Source organism: Lates calcarifer, unplaced genomic scaffold, assembly GCF_001640805.2.
Source record: "Lates calcarifer isolate ASB-BC8 unplaced genomic scaffold, TLL_Latcal_v3 _unitig_5390_quiver_850, whole genome shotgun sequence".
Taxonomy (NCBI): domain Eukaryota; kingdom Metazoa; phylum Chordata; class Actinopteri; family Centropomidae; genus Lates; species Lates calcarifer.
The window spans coordinates 1753-17534 of record NW_026117487.1 but is presented as its reverse complement, the minus strand read 5'-3'; the positions used below and the strand labels follow the sequence as shown (position 1 = coordinate 17534).

Here is a 15782-nt window from a genome sequence, read left to right as displayed (position 1 = left end):
TGATGAGGCTGAATAATTAGGATTTTTTTCTGTTGTACTGGCAAAAGGTCCAGAGGGTGGAGGTTTGGATTCAGCCTGCGAAACAAAATCCAGGGTGATCAGGATTGTGCTGTTGATCCTGGTCCTGGTCTCTGTGGTGGATCAGTTTCTGAGGGTCGGCGGTGGGTCAGGTCAGAGGCAGCAGCTGTTTCCTGTTTCCTCATTAATGACCTCAGCATGAAACAGCCTCCAGCGCCGAAGCTTCTCTTCCTCATCATCATCATCACCACCATCATCGCTTTATTTTTAAAACTCGCAGACGAGACTTCAACAGTTCGTCACGAGAAAAACGCCCCGAGATCAGAGACGAGCGAGGAGACAACAGGACAAAGGACAGACGTTAGAAGAGATAGAGTTTATTAGAAAGTTACAGCAGCAGAGGAAAAACAGAACAGAGAAAGTCAGAGTCAGATATTTTCTATCAAACTGTCTTTTTTTGCTGTGAAGGAAGCGAAAGGAAACTCAATCACAGCCACATGAAGCTGTCTGATTTATCAAATTGTTTTCATATGAGACTGACCTGTGGTACTTTTACTTCAGTAAAGTAACTGATTACTTCTTCCACCACTGAAAGTCACACAGTAACACAGACACACTAACAGATGGAGGCAGTGGTATTCCAGCAGCTCCTGGTTAAATCCCTGTTTTTCTCTATGGAGTCTGGTAGAGATATATAGAGATGTTTCTGGTTAAACTAAAAGGATCTGACTCTTTAATAAAAAGCTCTGTCTCTGTAGGAATTCTGTCATCATGTTGTCAGACACAGAATAACAATCTGAGTCTGTCAGAGACAAAAACAAGAACTGTAGTGGACGGACTCTGACGTGGACGACCATCCATTGGATTACACTGCAGCAGCTGTTCACTGTTGTTGATCAATACTGCACCGATTCCAAATATTTCTGTCCCTGTCAATCATTTATACCCAAAAACATGTAAAATAAGAGCCAGGTTCAAAGTTAGAGAGTTATTCTTTGATGTTTTCATTGAACCTGAGTTTATACATTGATCCAGATTCACTGGGTTCAGTGGAAACCACAGTCTGATCAGAAATGTCTGAATGAAACTGAATATCTGGACAAAATCTTAAAACAGGTTTTATTTCATATTTCTTATTGATTTTTTCATGATGTTGTGGCTCTCAGGTTTTATTTATTTACTTAATTTTATAATTTAATTAACTCTATTTGTGCATCATTATAGTGGTACTTCCGTACAAATATAAACACCTTTAACAATGAATTATTTGTGTTGCTTCCATCAGACAAACTGCATGTTTCCCTTTTTTTTCTTTTTTTATTTTATTCAGGCTGTTTACTCAGTTATTAAATTCCTATCTCTTCCTCAGTTTTCTTTAGGACAAACGAAGACACTTTGTTTTTCTGATTTTGGTTGTACATTAAGGCCAAAGAGAGTAAATAAATAAAGACAAAGAACAGAATGTTTCCCTTTCACCATCAGGAGCCTCAGACCTGAAGATAAATAAAAACAACAGAAACATGTTGATAAAAATGATCAATAAATCAATAAATCAGACGACTGTAAACATTGATATTTAACGTTTTTAAAGTGACGCTCAGCTCGTCTCTCAGGTGAGAAGGCAGCGACGTGATTTGTTCAGAAAATGAACAGAAGCTCTGAAGAGGAAACGTCGACACTTTAACTGAACGACAGAGTCTGAGTTTGACACCGATGAAATCAGCTGCTCTGGATGTTTCAGCAGCTGATCTAACAGGATGTAAATCTCTCTGTGTGTGCTCAGACTCCATCACAGCCTCCGGCCGTCGACTTTTCTCTTTGAAGCCGCTGACTTCACTCTTCAAAGCTGAGAGGCCAAACAGAGGATTAATGCAGACGCCTTTTAAATGTAAATCCAGCGCAGAGAGCTGCAGGAAACTCCTCACTCTGACTCCTCGGTGTCAGGATACAGATCCAAACTCTTTGATTTGTTCCTCGGGTTGTTTCTGAACAACTGTTTTCTCTTACACTGAAACCTGTTCAGTCTGAACATTTGAGGCAGATCAATAAAACCCAGTGGGGATGATGAGGCTCAGAATTATTTACCAAGTGACATTTACACCGATCAACATTAAACCACTGACGGGTGAAGTGAATAACACTGATAATCTGGTTAGAATCCATGTTCTGCTGGGAAACCTCGGCTCCTTCATTCATTGGATTTTACTTTGACACCTAAACACTGTTGTTGACCCCCCCCCCCCCCCCATGGCAACAGGGTCCTCCCCCAGCAGGAAGACAAACCCACTACACCACCAAGCCTGCTCAAAAATGTCTTGAGCAACAAGAGTCCAAGGTGTTGACCTGGACTCCAAACTCCCCAGATCCCAATCAGATCCAGCATCTGTGGGATGATCCAGAACAAGCCAGATCCATGGAGACCACCCACCCCACACCACAGAGGACCCAAAGGATCCACAGGACAACCCCAGAGGTCAAGGGGGACCTACAGGTGGTTTTAATGTTCTGGCTGATCGGTGTATATCACACAATAATTCCTCAAAAAATGATGAACTAATCATTAAACATGACCCAGTCCTGGATGAGCAGACCGGACGGGACTGAATGGATCGTCTGAATTTGACAAGAAGACTGGAGATTTTTACATAAATGTTTTATAACTAATGTTACATCAACATTTAAAACCTTTGTGAAGGAAACTTTAGGCATTTCAAAAGCCTGTCTGAAGAGAGCAACCTGACTCTGAATCAGTTTGTAAAGCAGCTGTCCATCATCCTCTGATCAACAAGTTCTTCATGAAACCTTAGTCTACCTGCTTCATCTGGACAAACCCTGCAGCTCTGTGACAATCATGTTCTTCGATTTCTTCTCTAACAAAACTCTGCTCGACTTGATGGACAGACCACAGACCTCTTCACACTCTACACCTCAGACTGTCCACACAACTCTGATGGGGAGTCCACATCTGAAACCTTTGATCCACCTCAAGTCCAACCTCCTCAGACTCAGCTGTCTGAGCCAAACTGTCTTCATCAGGTTGATATCAAAAATGAACCGGACAGAAAGTCAGCTCCATGGGTGGACTGAGACCTGGAGTAGTATACGGGAAAAAAAATATTTTCATTGACTGATTCACTGATTTTATTTCTTTGCACAAGTTTTCAGATGACTCTGTAGTTGTGGGGTGTCTCAGCAGTGGACTGGAGACCTGGTGGACCTCTTTGCTGTGGGAGTAATCACCTGTTCCTGTCACCAAGACCAAGGAGATGGTGGTGGATTTCAGAAGAACCAGGACAACAACAAACCCTGTTTCTGTTCTTGGAGAGAAGGTGGACGGACAAGAATGTAAAGTCAACAGCTGACTGGACTGGAAGGCGAAGTTCCAGTCCCTGTTTAGGTGCAAAATGTTTCACTGCAGTCTGATGGGCTCTGACTGGTCCCTGAATGCATCATAAATATTCAGACCTGCTTGTCTTTTTGTCTGGACGTCGGTCACACGCAGGATTAAACCAGCAACTGACATCCCCCACTCTTGTTTCAGTACCCGAATACCCCACGCTAATTTTAGTCCCTGAACACCACACACTTTAACACCAAAAACAAAAACCTGGATGTGAGGTCGTCTGCACCTCCTAAAAAAATAACATACAACAACAACAACAACATACTTACAACACAGAAAAATAAAACATGTAAACTAAAATCAGCCTGTTGTTTTAGGTTTGTACAAAATGTCCACAGAGACATGCTGTAAATGTTAGACGAGGTTTTCCCTTTGTTAATGAATGTTTGTGTTTTCCCTCAGTAATCTTCCTGTGTTGTGGTAAAGAAAAATGCATCAAGCAGGAAGTTCTGTCCCTTTTGTCCAATCAACAAATAGCTTTTAAAAAAATCCCAAATGTTCCCTGCAACAGCTCTGTGATCAGTGTTGTGAGTGGTGTTGCCGTGACAACGTGACCTCCTCGTGGATTGGCCGGTTCAGATGTCGCTCCAGAGGACGGCCCGCCTACTCTTGTCCACGCTGACGACGTATTCGCCGGACAGAGACCAGGACACGGCGCTGATGGACGAACTAAAGAGAGAGAGGGATTATTAAAGGAACAGTACAACATTTAGCATCTCATCATTCACAGAATAAAACTATTGTTATACCTGTGTTTGTCAGGGAGGCGGGTCTCCAGGTTGTTGGTCGAGGCGTTCCAGACGTAAACGGTTCCGTCTGCTGATCCAGCCGCCAGAAAACAACCGTCTGGACTGAAGAGAAAGAACGTCCAAAAAAAAAGTTATTAACTTTCTACACCACTAATGTGCTTATGTTTCTCTTCACTTCCTGCAGCTCCTTCACAATAAAAGCCCTCCAGCCAACAGAAATCTGCAGTTACTTTTACTTCAATATATTCAATATATTAAGATTTACTGTGACAGGTCCCGGTCTGGTCTCTGTCACTGACAGGATTCACATGAATCCACAGGTAGACAGGTGAACACACCTGCCTGCCTTTCTGTTAATAGTCATATTAATAAATCAGGTCAAAAGATTTTGGCCTATTACAAAAAACAACATCTGAGTCTGAATTCAGGGAATGCTTGAGTCCGAGTCCAAGTCATGAGTCCTGCAAACCAGGACTTGAGTTGGTGAATTACAGTGAAACAGTGAAGCTGAATACAATACAACAAAGTTTCAAATAATAAATTCATATTTATTTGGTTTCAGTGGATCTCTGCTTATAAACTCAACAGCTGTATAATCACAGGTACAAACCACCTGTTCTGTGTCAGGGGTTCGAACCTGTGAGTTTGATCACGGTAATGTTCCAGCTGAGCAGAGTTAGAAGCCTCGTCGGTTCTGTGTAGAACCTGAGAGAGAACCCAGCAGGGAACGCAGACTGTGTGTGTGTTTGTGCAGAAACAGGTTGATGTATTTAATGTCTCTGTCACAGAGATGAACACACACACAGCATCCTGGTCCTGCTGTCGTCATGGAAACTGCAGAACATGAACCAGGCAGCATCTCTCTCTCTCTCTCTCTCTCCGTCCATCCTCCTCTATTTTTATCTCTCTGTTTTCTGCTGGAATGTTCTGATCATAAACTGAGACGATTAAATACACAGAAACTCTCTGCTCCTCTAGTCAGTTAGTGTTTAAATGAACATGAACCTGGACCACTAAACCAGATCACCTCAGTTTTTATCTCTGACAGACTCAGACTGTTCTTCTCAGAGTCTGACAACATTATGACAGGATTCCTACAGAGACAGAGCTTTTTATTAAAGAGGAAGATCCAGAAACATCTCTATATATCAGTACCAGACTCCATTGACAAAAACAGGGATTTAACCAGGAGCTGCTGGAATACCACTGCCTCCATCTGTTAGTGTGTGTGTGTTAAGAACTCACCTGATCACAGCCTTGGTGCTGTCGCTGCCACATTTAAACCCCTCAGCTCTGATGGAGACACAGACACAGTCAGTCCCTTCACCACAACAACCACAACAACAACAACAACCACAACAACAACCACATCAACCACAACAACAACCACAACAACCACAACAACAACCACAACAACAACCACAACAACAACCACAACCACAACAACCACAACAAAAACAACCACACCAACCACAACAACAACAACAACAACAACACACAACAACAACCACAACAACCACAGCAACCACAAAACAACCACAACAACCACAGCAACCACAACAACAACCACAACAACAACCACAACACACCACAACCAACAACCACAACAACCAACAACACAACCACACAACAACAACAACACACAACCACAACCAACAAAACACAACAACAACAACCACACCACAACAACAACAACCACAACAACCACAACAACAACCACAACAACACAACAACAACCAACCACAACAACAACCACACAACACAACAACAACCACAACAACAACCACAACAACCACCAACAAACAACACAACCACACCACACCAACAACAACAACAACCACAACAACCACAACAACAACCACAACAACCAACACAACAACCACAACCAACAACAACAACCAACCACAACCACACAACACAACAACCACAACAACAACAACAACCACAACCACAACAACCACAACAACAACCACAACCACAACCACAACAACAACACAACAAAAACAACCACACCAACCAACAACAACCACAACAACAAACAAACCACAACAACAACCACAACAACCACAACCAACAACAACAACCACAACAAACAACCACAACCACAACCACACAACAACAACCACAACAACAACCACAACCACAACCAACCAACAACAACACCACAACAACAACAACAACCACAACAACAACCACAACAACCACACAACACAACCACAACCACAACACAACAAAAAACAACCACACCAACCACAACAACAACCACAACCACAACAAAACAACCACACCAACCACAACAACAACAACCACACAACCACAACAACAACCACAAACAACAAAAACAACCACACCAACCACAACAACAACCACACAACAGCCACAACCACAACAAAAACAACCACACAACCACAACAACAACAACCACAACAACAACCTACAACAACCACAACCAACCACAGCAACCACAACAACCACAACAACCACAACAACCACAGCAACCACAACAACAACCACAACAACCACAACAACAACAAACTTCATCAGACTCTTATGTTTTCTACCTGAAACACATGCGGTCGTTGCTCCGCCTCCTCAGGTCGACCAGCTGGAGGCAGTCGTCACGGCAGCAGCTGAGCAGCTGACGGTGGTCGGCGCTGAGGTCCAGCGAGGTGACTTTACCCTGAGCAGGAAGCTCCTGAACGCAGCTCACTGCCCTGAACGCAACACAACACTTCAATTAACTTTATTAACAACTTTATTCGTCTGATGAGTTTTTCATTCACAGAAAAGTTAATAAAGGTGTCTCAGGTTAATACCTGAACCTTCACCTATTAAACCACATAAAAATATCCAGAGCTTTCAGCTTAGATGTGAACTGACCAATCAACAGGCAGATGATGATGTCACCTGTTGATTTTATTGATTTTAGATCAGAATTTATGATCAAACCTCTGTAAATAAATAAAAAGCCTCATTAGGATGATATTATTCAACTCTGACCAATCACAGCCCAGTGAACGATGTCACTGTCCAATCAGGGGAAGGGAGGGTGGATGGTGGAGTGTGACTCTGACTCTGTGGAGATGGGGGGAGGTCGTGCTGTGGCTGAGCTGTTGCTAGGTAACAGAGGAAGACGAGGAGTCACCGTGGAGATGGAGGGAGGATGAATGAGAGGTGTCAGGTGGTTTAAATTAAAGCCGTCAGTCACAGAGACGACTCTACTGTTTCTACTGCTTCTACTGTTTCTACTGTTTCTACTGCTTCTACTGCTTCTTCTGAGACAGTAACCTGCAGTGGAGTCTGAATAGAAAACAGAGTCGACTGATGAGCTGTTTCTACTGTTCATGACTCTACTGAAAGAAACTGACAGAAGCTCGATGTCAGGCCTGATGATGAAGTGGTGAATGATAAACGTGGTGAAGGAAGTTCAGTTGGACAGAGTGAGTGAGTGAGTGAGTGATTAATGAAGTGGTGAAGCAGTGGAGTTAAATGTTGAAGTGGTGAAAGTGTATGAGTGAACATCAGTAAATGAATGTGTAGCAGAGAAATGACTGGGTGATGACAGGGTGAGGTGATGACAGGGTGAGGTGCTACCTGGTGTCCCAGACCCTGATCTTGGAGTCGAAGTGTCCACTGATGATACAGTTCTCAGAACAGACCAGGTCGCTGCAGTACGACGCCACTTCAACTACCTGCACACCTGCACACACAGGTCCACACCTCAGTGAACACTCACCAACCAGGTATTGATCAGGTATTGGTGATTGATCAGTGTGACTCACAGGCAGCTCTCTGCAGGTCCCACAGTCTGATGGTTCTGTCTGCACTTCCTGTCACCACCTGATGAGGTAAACTGCTGAACCGTGCTGCTGTGACCTTCCTGATGTGACCTGTCAGAGTCAGCTGAGACAGACAGGTGAGACAGGTGAGACACTGAGAGACAGGAGAGACACAGACAGGTTAGACACTGAGAGACAGGTGAGACAGGTGAGACAGGTGAGACACAGGACACAGGACCTTCCAGTCAGAAGAATAAGTCCAAAAGTAGTTGTTGTCAAAACTGACCTGTCTCTCAGTGAGACACAGACATGTGAGACAGGTGAGACACTGAGATCAATCAGAGAAGTCGTCATGGTTACCTTGGGAACAGAGTCGTCCAGTCGCCACAACAAAGCCGATTTATCGTAAGACGCCGCGAGGATCCTCAGACCCTGAAGACAAACAAATCAAACATCAGACTGGTCCTTTAATAACCAACACCTGAGGCGCAGGGTTTACTCACCGTGGGGTCGAACTCGATGCAGGTGATACCCTCGGTGCTGCCGTCCAGAGTCGCTCTGTGGGTCAGTGAGCCTGGTGACATCATCAGTGAGGTCACAACACCTCATCATTTAAATGGATACAGGTAATAAAGTGAGCAGAGGTGAGTTTACCTGCTCGGACCTCCCACAGTTTGATGACCCGGTCCGTTCCTCCGGTCGCCAACAGGTCTGAACTGGAACTGAACCGCACCGCGTTAATGCCCTGCTCATGGGCGTCCTGAGAAAGAGACAGACAGGTGACACAGGTGAGATACAGACAGGTGAGACAGGTGTGAATCCTTCAACTCCCTCCTCATAAAAAAACATGATTTGAACAGTTTGCCTGCCTCATCCTTCACATCATGTTTCCTGTCTCACACCTGTGAACCCTGAACAGGTGTGTGTGTTCTTCACCTGGATACAGGTGAGTCCTCGTGGTCGAGAATCATCGAATCAACGGAAACAAACAACCTGGAATCAGTATCAGCTGCTTCATCCTCGACTTAATACTGATGTAAAAACACAAGAGGAACTTTGAACCACACAGTTCTGAGAGGTTCAGGTTCTCAGAGGAACCGGGTCAAAGGTCATGAGGTTCCAGGTTCCAGCTGAGGAGGAGACTGAGGGAACATGGAGGTGACGTAAAAACACGACCTGCTGCTGCTTTACACAGAGGCATGATGGGTAATGAGAGGGAGACAGAGGAGGTCTTTGTCAAACACAGAGGAACACTGTCTCTTCACATCCTGCAGTTCTCATCTCCACCACAGGGGGCGACAGACGTTTCCTGAACTAACAGAGATCAGTGTGTTTTACCAGGACGTGCAGGGCTCTGGCCGGGACTCTGGCTGACAGACAGATTCCAACAGGACACGTCAGGTCCTCCTCCAGGCTGCAGACCGAGTGGCCACGCCTCTTCCTGCTGACATCACACACACAGGTAGACACGTTATTTTTAAAGTCACGTGTCTAAACACTGAAATAAAAACGGGACGTGAAGACTCACTCAAACAGCTCTCTGATGGAGGAGAGGATCCTCGGGGACGTGGCCGACGCCGATCTGAAAACAAGAAAACAGAAAACTAAACTGGTGACCAAACATTCCCGAGTTCACTGACCTGAGTTTAAATAATGAGTCTGGTCGGACCTGAAGAGTCTGGTGTGTCTCTGCTCTGTGGACTCCTGGTCCTGGTTCTCGTTCTTTGGGGACGTGGATCTGGAGGTCGGAGCGCTGGAGGAGCTGAGAGTCAAACAGCCAGAGATTAAACGACCACAGTAAGAGCCCAGACCTGTAAACATGAACCAACTTCACACTGAACCAACAAATCATGTACTGAAACACCAGGTGCATCATACCTGTCTATGGTGACCTTTGACCTGGCAGCCGTCTGTAGCTCCTTCTGCAGGTTCGCTTCACGAGCTCTGATGGAAACAAAGAAATGAGACGTTAACGTCACAACACGAGAACAACTTTCAGGTGTGATGAACAGGTGTGTTCAGGTGTGTTCAGGTACCTGGACCTGCGCTCGTTGCGGCTGTTCATGCGGGCGGCAGCCTGCTGTTTCAGGTGGATCATGTCCTCCACCAGGTGTCCTCCTCTGACCTTCTCCTCCCTGAGTCTTGTCTCCGCCCCCCTCTGTCGCTCCAGCAGGGCGTCGTACTCCGTCTTCAGCACCCCGTTCTTCCCCTGAACCCGCTCCACCCGCTCCTGCAGCTCCCGATGGGAATCAAACGCACCCGCCAGCCGACACTCCTCCTCCGCCAGCCTGAGAAACCAGAGACTGGTGAGGTGACAGGTGACAGGTGAGCTGACAGGTGAGCAGGTTCAGGTATGTGACTCACCTGGCATGCTGCTCCTCCAGAACACATTCCTTGATCTTGATCTGCTGCTGCAGCTCCACCACCTGATAGGCCAGCTACAACACAACAGAAGAAGAGAGAGGAGGACTGAGAGGAGTTTGTGACATCACATGATGCAGTGATGATGTCACCAGGTGTGACTCAGGTGCTGGTGTTAGTGTCTCTCACCTCTCCTGTAGTTTTCTTCAGCTGGCTGTTCTGGTGGAGCAGAGCGGAGATGGAGCTGCTGCTGTCAGGGGAGGGACGCCTCGATACACAAAACAAACACACCCGACAGCATCATCACATGTTCACACCGACTCTGAACTGTGTGTGTGTGTGTATGTACAGGTGAGTTACCTGAGGGAGCAGCTCAGGATTCCTTTGGCCAGACTTGTTTTCTCCAGCAGCTGAGTGTCTGCAAACAAAACAGGAAACAGAATCAGTGGAGTCAGAACTGATCCAGGTCCAGACCAAGATCCAGACCAAGATCCAGACCAAGATCCAGACAAGATCCTGGTCCTTGTCCACGCCCTGGTCCTGGTCCTGGTTTCTACCTGTGCTGACCCTTGGCTAACATTAGCTACAGCTCTAAGTGATGAAAATTAAAGTAAAAATAACTGGTGTCCATTCACAGCCACAGAGAGAACCTTGCACCAAACTCCATTCAAAATCAGACGATTTTAAGATTCCTGCCTGGTTTCTCATCTTTTAATCTAAAGTCTCTTTAATTTTTGCAGAACAGGGAAATAAAATTGGTTCTCTGAGGGTTTGTGGTTCTGTGATGATCCACCAGCATCACGTTCTCTGACACCATCAGTATCAGAGCAGATGATGAAGCAGCAGCAGCAGACCTGTGATTGGTCGTCACATATGAGTCACCTCTCAGAGGAAGTGGAACAAAACATGAGGTTTATTTTCTGACCATTTCCTGTCCAAGAACGGCAACAAAATAAAGGAACTTGTTTACTGTGAACAGATGCTAAAGTCAGAACGTTCATCTGAAAACTAAAGCTGGAGTTACAGTCGATCCAAGTTTCACTGTGTTTTAACAGGTGTGTAATCAGGTAGTGCGTCTCTCAACCAAACTCCATTCAAAAAATACAGTTTTTCACTGGACGGTGATTTCAGTGTTGAACTTGATCTCAGCCTTGTGAACAAAAACTATAAAATAAAAGAGTTTTTGAACAGAGTTTGGTTCAGAGAACCTGGTTATGAGTCCAATGGAATAAAGTAGAATAAGGTCTACTGCAGACAGGACTCCTGTACAGTAGGATTTATAGACTTGAGCCAAACTTCAGAGCAGCTGAATCTCAGGCTTGTGATTAGAAATTATAAACTAAAATGACATTTTTTAATGACCTTTGGTTTTAACAACAACAACAACTTTACAGGAGCTTCCTGAGATATGTTTGGAAAATATCACATATAAACTAAACCCAGCTCATCTGGATTTAGTTAATTTTCATAGTTTGCCAACAGTCCTAATGTAAATACAACTTTCTGGACTTGAGTCTTTAACAGATTATAAACCAGGCAGAATGTCTCTGAACCAAAACTCTATTCACAAAACCTCTGCTTTTTTGTTATCTTAAAACTGAGCCTTGATTTCTGTTTATTCAATTTGGCTCAACTTAAACTGAAGAACTCGTTTTTCTAGGTGTGACACCAGGTAGCATCTGTCTGAACCAAACTCCATTTAAATATCTGTTTTCTGCATATAGTATATAGTAGTTTACATATCTACTTCTTAACAGCATTAACTGTGTCTTTTATTGTATTTATGCAACTCAGGATGTTTCTCAACCAAACTCCACTAAGAAAATATCACTTTATTGTTTTGACTTGGTGAAAAGGTGAAAAGTGAAACAAAAACCTCAATCTCTAATCACCAACAGCTGTTAAATAATGTGAGGCTTTTTTAAATGGAGTTTGGCTCATTGAAAAATACTTTTACAGGAGCCCGATAAACTTCGTTTTTGTTATTAACTCTTTTACCAGGTAGGTAACCAGGAAGAATTTCTCTGCACCAAACTCCATTCCAAAAAATCTCGGTTTTTAGCAGCCGTTGTAACTTCACAGCTGACACCTAATGATAACTCAGTCTCACCCCTGTTGAAACAGGCTGATTTTTAAATGGAGTTTGGTTCAGAAAACTGAACGTTCCGGGACCTCTGTCTGTAAATCTGGACCACACTGGGCGTCAACTAAAACCCGGTCCAGCTGCAGCTCAGATAAAACTTGTGGTCTTACAGAAGCGGATCAGGTCCTGGAACATGGCGTGCTGGCTCAGGTCTCGGTGCTTCAGCTGCCGGACGATGTGTCTCTTCCAGGTCTCCGCCGACCTGCCGGATCCCCCCGGAGGCAGGACCGGGGCCTCTCGGGTCTGACCCTCCGGCTGAATCTGTCGTGATTCTCCGGGAGGTGACAGCGGCCATGATGCCCCACAGCCCCGGCCGCTTCACGCCGAGTCCACGCCGACAGACGCTCCCAGCCCGGCCTGATGTTACAGACGGCTCTGGGTCGAGGATCTGGCTCCTCGAACCGCCGCCATGTCAGAGTCTCCTCACTCCTGATGTTGTTGTTGTTTGTTTTCTGAGGTTTGTTTGTTTGTTGTTTTACTTTCTTCTCCTCTGATTCGTCACTCTGACGGGGCGGGGCGGAGGCTGGTGGCTCGTGCTGCCAGCTGCCGGTGTCTCAGCCAACCTCCGCCCGCTCGCGCGTTTCCTGATCTGACTTAAGGAGGAAAAAACAAACGCACACGGGACACCTGGAAACGTCATTAAAACTAACTTTCTGTGTTTTTTTGGTTTGTTTTAGACTGAAAAATAACGATTTTTTGTTTTGTTTCAGTTTGTGTGTCAGTTCGGTGTAACTGATACAATAATTTAATTCAAAATAAAATCAAAAAATAAATCCTAAAACTTAAGTTAAATATTTATCATATCTCCATATTAATTAATTAGTCATTGAAAAAAATCACACATTTAAAATAATTGCTGGCATTTTGTGATAACAAAGTTTATGGAAAACCATTTCCAACAAAATAAAATTACTTTTCAAAACTGAAGATATGATTTATTTCAATTATATTTTTCATTTTGTTATACTTTGTGATATTTGATATATCTTATAAAACATCATGTTGTTTTATTGTTTTATCCTGACATTTTCAAGACATCAAAAAAATGTTAAACAATAAATTTAAGTATATTTTCTTATATTTTTTTCCAGAAGCAAAAGCCACTGAAATTTTATATTTGTTTTACATTAATTATTTCATGAGTTTTCTCTTTTGTTTTTAGTTAGCCGTATTTTTTTGTGTGTAGGTTTTGTGAATATTTGGTGAGTCACTTTTTAAGTGTTGGTTGTTAATCATATGATCTTTGACCGATGCCTCAGTGTTGAAGAGTTCCTATGTTGTTTTCTCTTCTTCTCTGTTCAGCTAAAAATGAAAACAAATTAAGCCTGAAATAAAAAACAGTAAATTCTGAAACATTAAACATTTATTAAGAAACATAAAACTACAGTTTATGTACAAACAGTGATCGTGAGTTAAAACACAAATAAAATGTAAGGTGCTTTAAATTTAATACTGATGTTTAGAAAATCTGTCAGTCGTTGATGAATGAGCAGCAGCAGTCTGTCACTCAGGCTGAGGTCAAAGTCAGTTTTGTCCTCTTTCAGCCTCCGTACCATCTGGTCTTGGATCAGATTCGGTTCAGTTTGTTCTGGGTCATCTGAACCAGCATCTCAGAGTATTTCTCCAGCAGTGACATCGTCCCGTCATCCTCCAGGTGACCAGAGGGGGCGCCGCTGCTCTGTCCGTCTTTCTGCAGGACTACCTGCATCTCAGAGTAAACAAAATCAAACGCCTCCTGCAGGACGGACGACATCTGAAGACGCCGCTCTGCAACGCCGGGCGACACACCGAGCTACAAGAGGGAGAAATAAAAACAACAGATAAAAAAATCTGACTGAAAGTACAAAGTCATAATGTTACGATAATGAGGGTGAAATAATTTGAAAAGAAATAAATTTTTGAGATATTTGTAAAGTTCTGAAAAAACATCGCAAAATTACAAGAAAAATCTAAATACACTAAGAAAAGTCAGAATATTTAAAGAAACAAAAAAACTGAGATTTCCAGAGGGAAGTCTTGAAAATAAAATAGAAATATTTTGAGCATAGAATCAAAATATATTGACATAAAATCATAAATTGTGAAGAAAAAGCAAAATTTATTTATATATATATATATATATATAAAATAAATGTAACATTTGAGAAATCATTGAAAACATTTCAAATATTATAATATTTCCTTAAAATATTACATTTTAAGGAAAAAAATTAAAGAGAATGTTTTATATTAGGAGAGAAAATGAGTTTTAGTTACAGTTACAGTTACAGTTACAGTCAGTACTGAACCTGTTGGTAGAGGTGTATGGCTCGTCTCGCCGTCTGTCTCAGCTCGTTGGCGACCTGCTGACACTGCTGCAGGCTGCACGACTCCTCGACATCACCTGATCCTGAAACAACAAACAGCCTGATGATTCACTCTAAACACAGGTGGAGTCTGACCACAGGGTGGCGCTGCAGGAGACTTACAATGTTACCGACTATGAGATAGACAGGAAGTTACCTGTCTGAGGCGGGACAGGGCAGGAGGAAGATGTGGGTGAATCAGATGAAGATGAATCGGCTCCGACAGTTTGTTCAGAAACATCATCTGTCGACACTGACGACAGTAAATATTAAAACAGAATTTATGAATTTATTCAGCATAAAGTTTTAATATTTTGAGAAAAAAGGAAATTTTAAAGAAATAACACCTTTCGAGTTTTGGATAAAGTTCTTAAAGACCTGTCTTACCTCGATCAGTCTGGATTCTGGTCTCAGCTCCTTTGACTCACCCCCTGCCCGGAGGCAGTGGTGATGTCAGAGACAATGGCAGATGTGATGATGTCAGAAATGGTGATGTCACAGGTGGTGGGCGTGGCTGTGGGTGTGATGGAGGGGGCGGGCTCAAGATTAGTGTTTGGTTTTGATTCGTTGGCGTTGCCTCTGAGCTGCTGACGCTCCACCTCTCGACTCCCACCCTGTGACGTCACTTCAGTGGGTGTGGCCAACACCTGAGGCTCGCCACAGGTACAGGATGCTGAGACTCCTGAGACAACACAGCGACACTGACGACGAGAAACATGAAAACAGCATGAAACAGGAAGTTAACAGTAGTAGGCCTTTTTTGTACAATTCTACATTTTATAAAAATATTACAACTTTTTTTGTAAAAATATTAACTTTCACATTTTTTGTTCAGTATTGAAAATTTTGTTCAAACTATTTTGACTTTATATTTTGAATGTAGTGATTTTTGAATAAAACATTATGTGAACCTACTGAGACTTCAGTCTTCAGTATCAGGATTTTTAAAATATTACTACTTCATTATAAAAATATTCTTATGTC

The 15782-nt window shown here is 43.3% G+C and overlaps 1 protein-coding gene across 1 annotated transcript; it reads right to left on the bottom strand.

The window, feature by feature from the left end:
* Positions 1–375: 375 nt before the first annotated feature.
* LOC108874433 (protein Atg16l2-like) lies at positions 376–14009 on the bottom strand. Its single transcript, XM_018662883.2, has 20 exons — positions 13961–14009; positions 12956–13046; positions 12564–12769; positions 10671–10728; positions 10500–10578; positions 10314–10387; positions 9986–10237; positions 9828–9893; positions 9619–9711; positions 9478–9531; positions 9288–9393; positions 8604–8709; positions 8453–8523; positions 8310–8381; positions 7953–8073; positions 7765–7870; positions 6732–6884; positions 5416–5463; positions 4171–4272; positions 376–4090 (listed from the first exon to the last, which is right to left on the bottom strand). The coding sequence occupies exons 1-20, from the start codon at positions 14007–14009 to the stop codon at positions 3997–3999; spliced, it is 2001 nt and encodes a 666-aa protein (XP_018518399.1). The 3' UTR covers positions 376–3996.
* Between the last annotated feature and the right edge of the window lie 1773 nt (positions 14010–15782).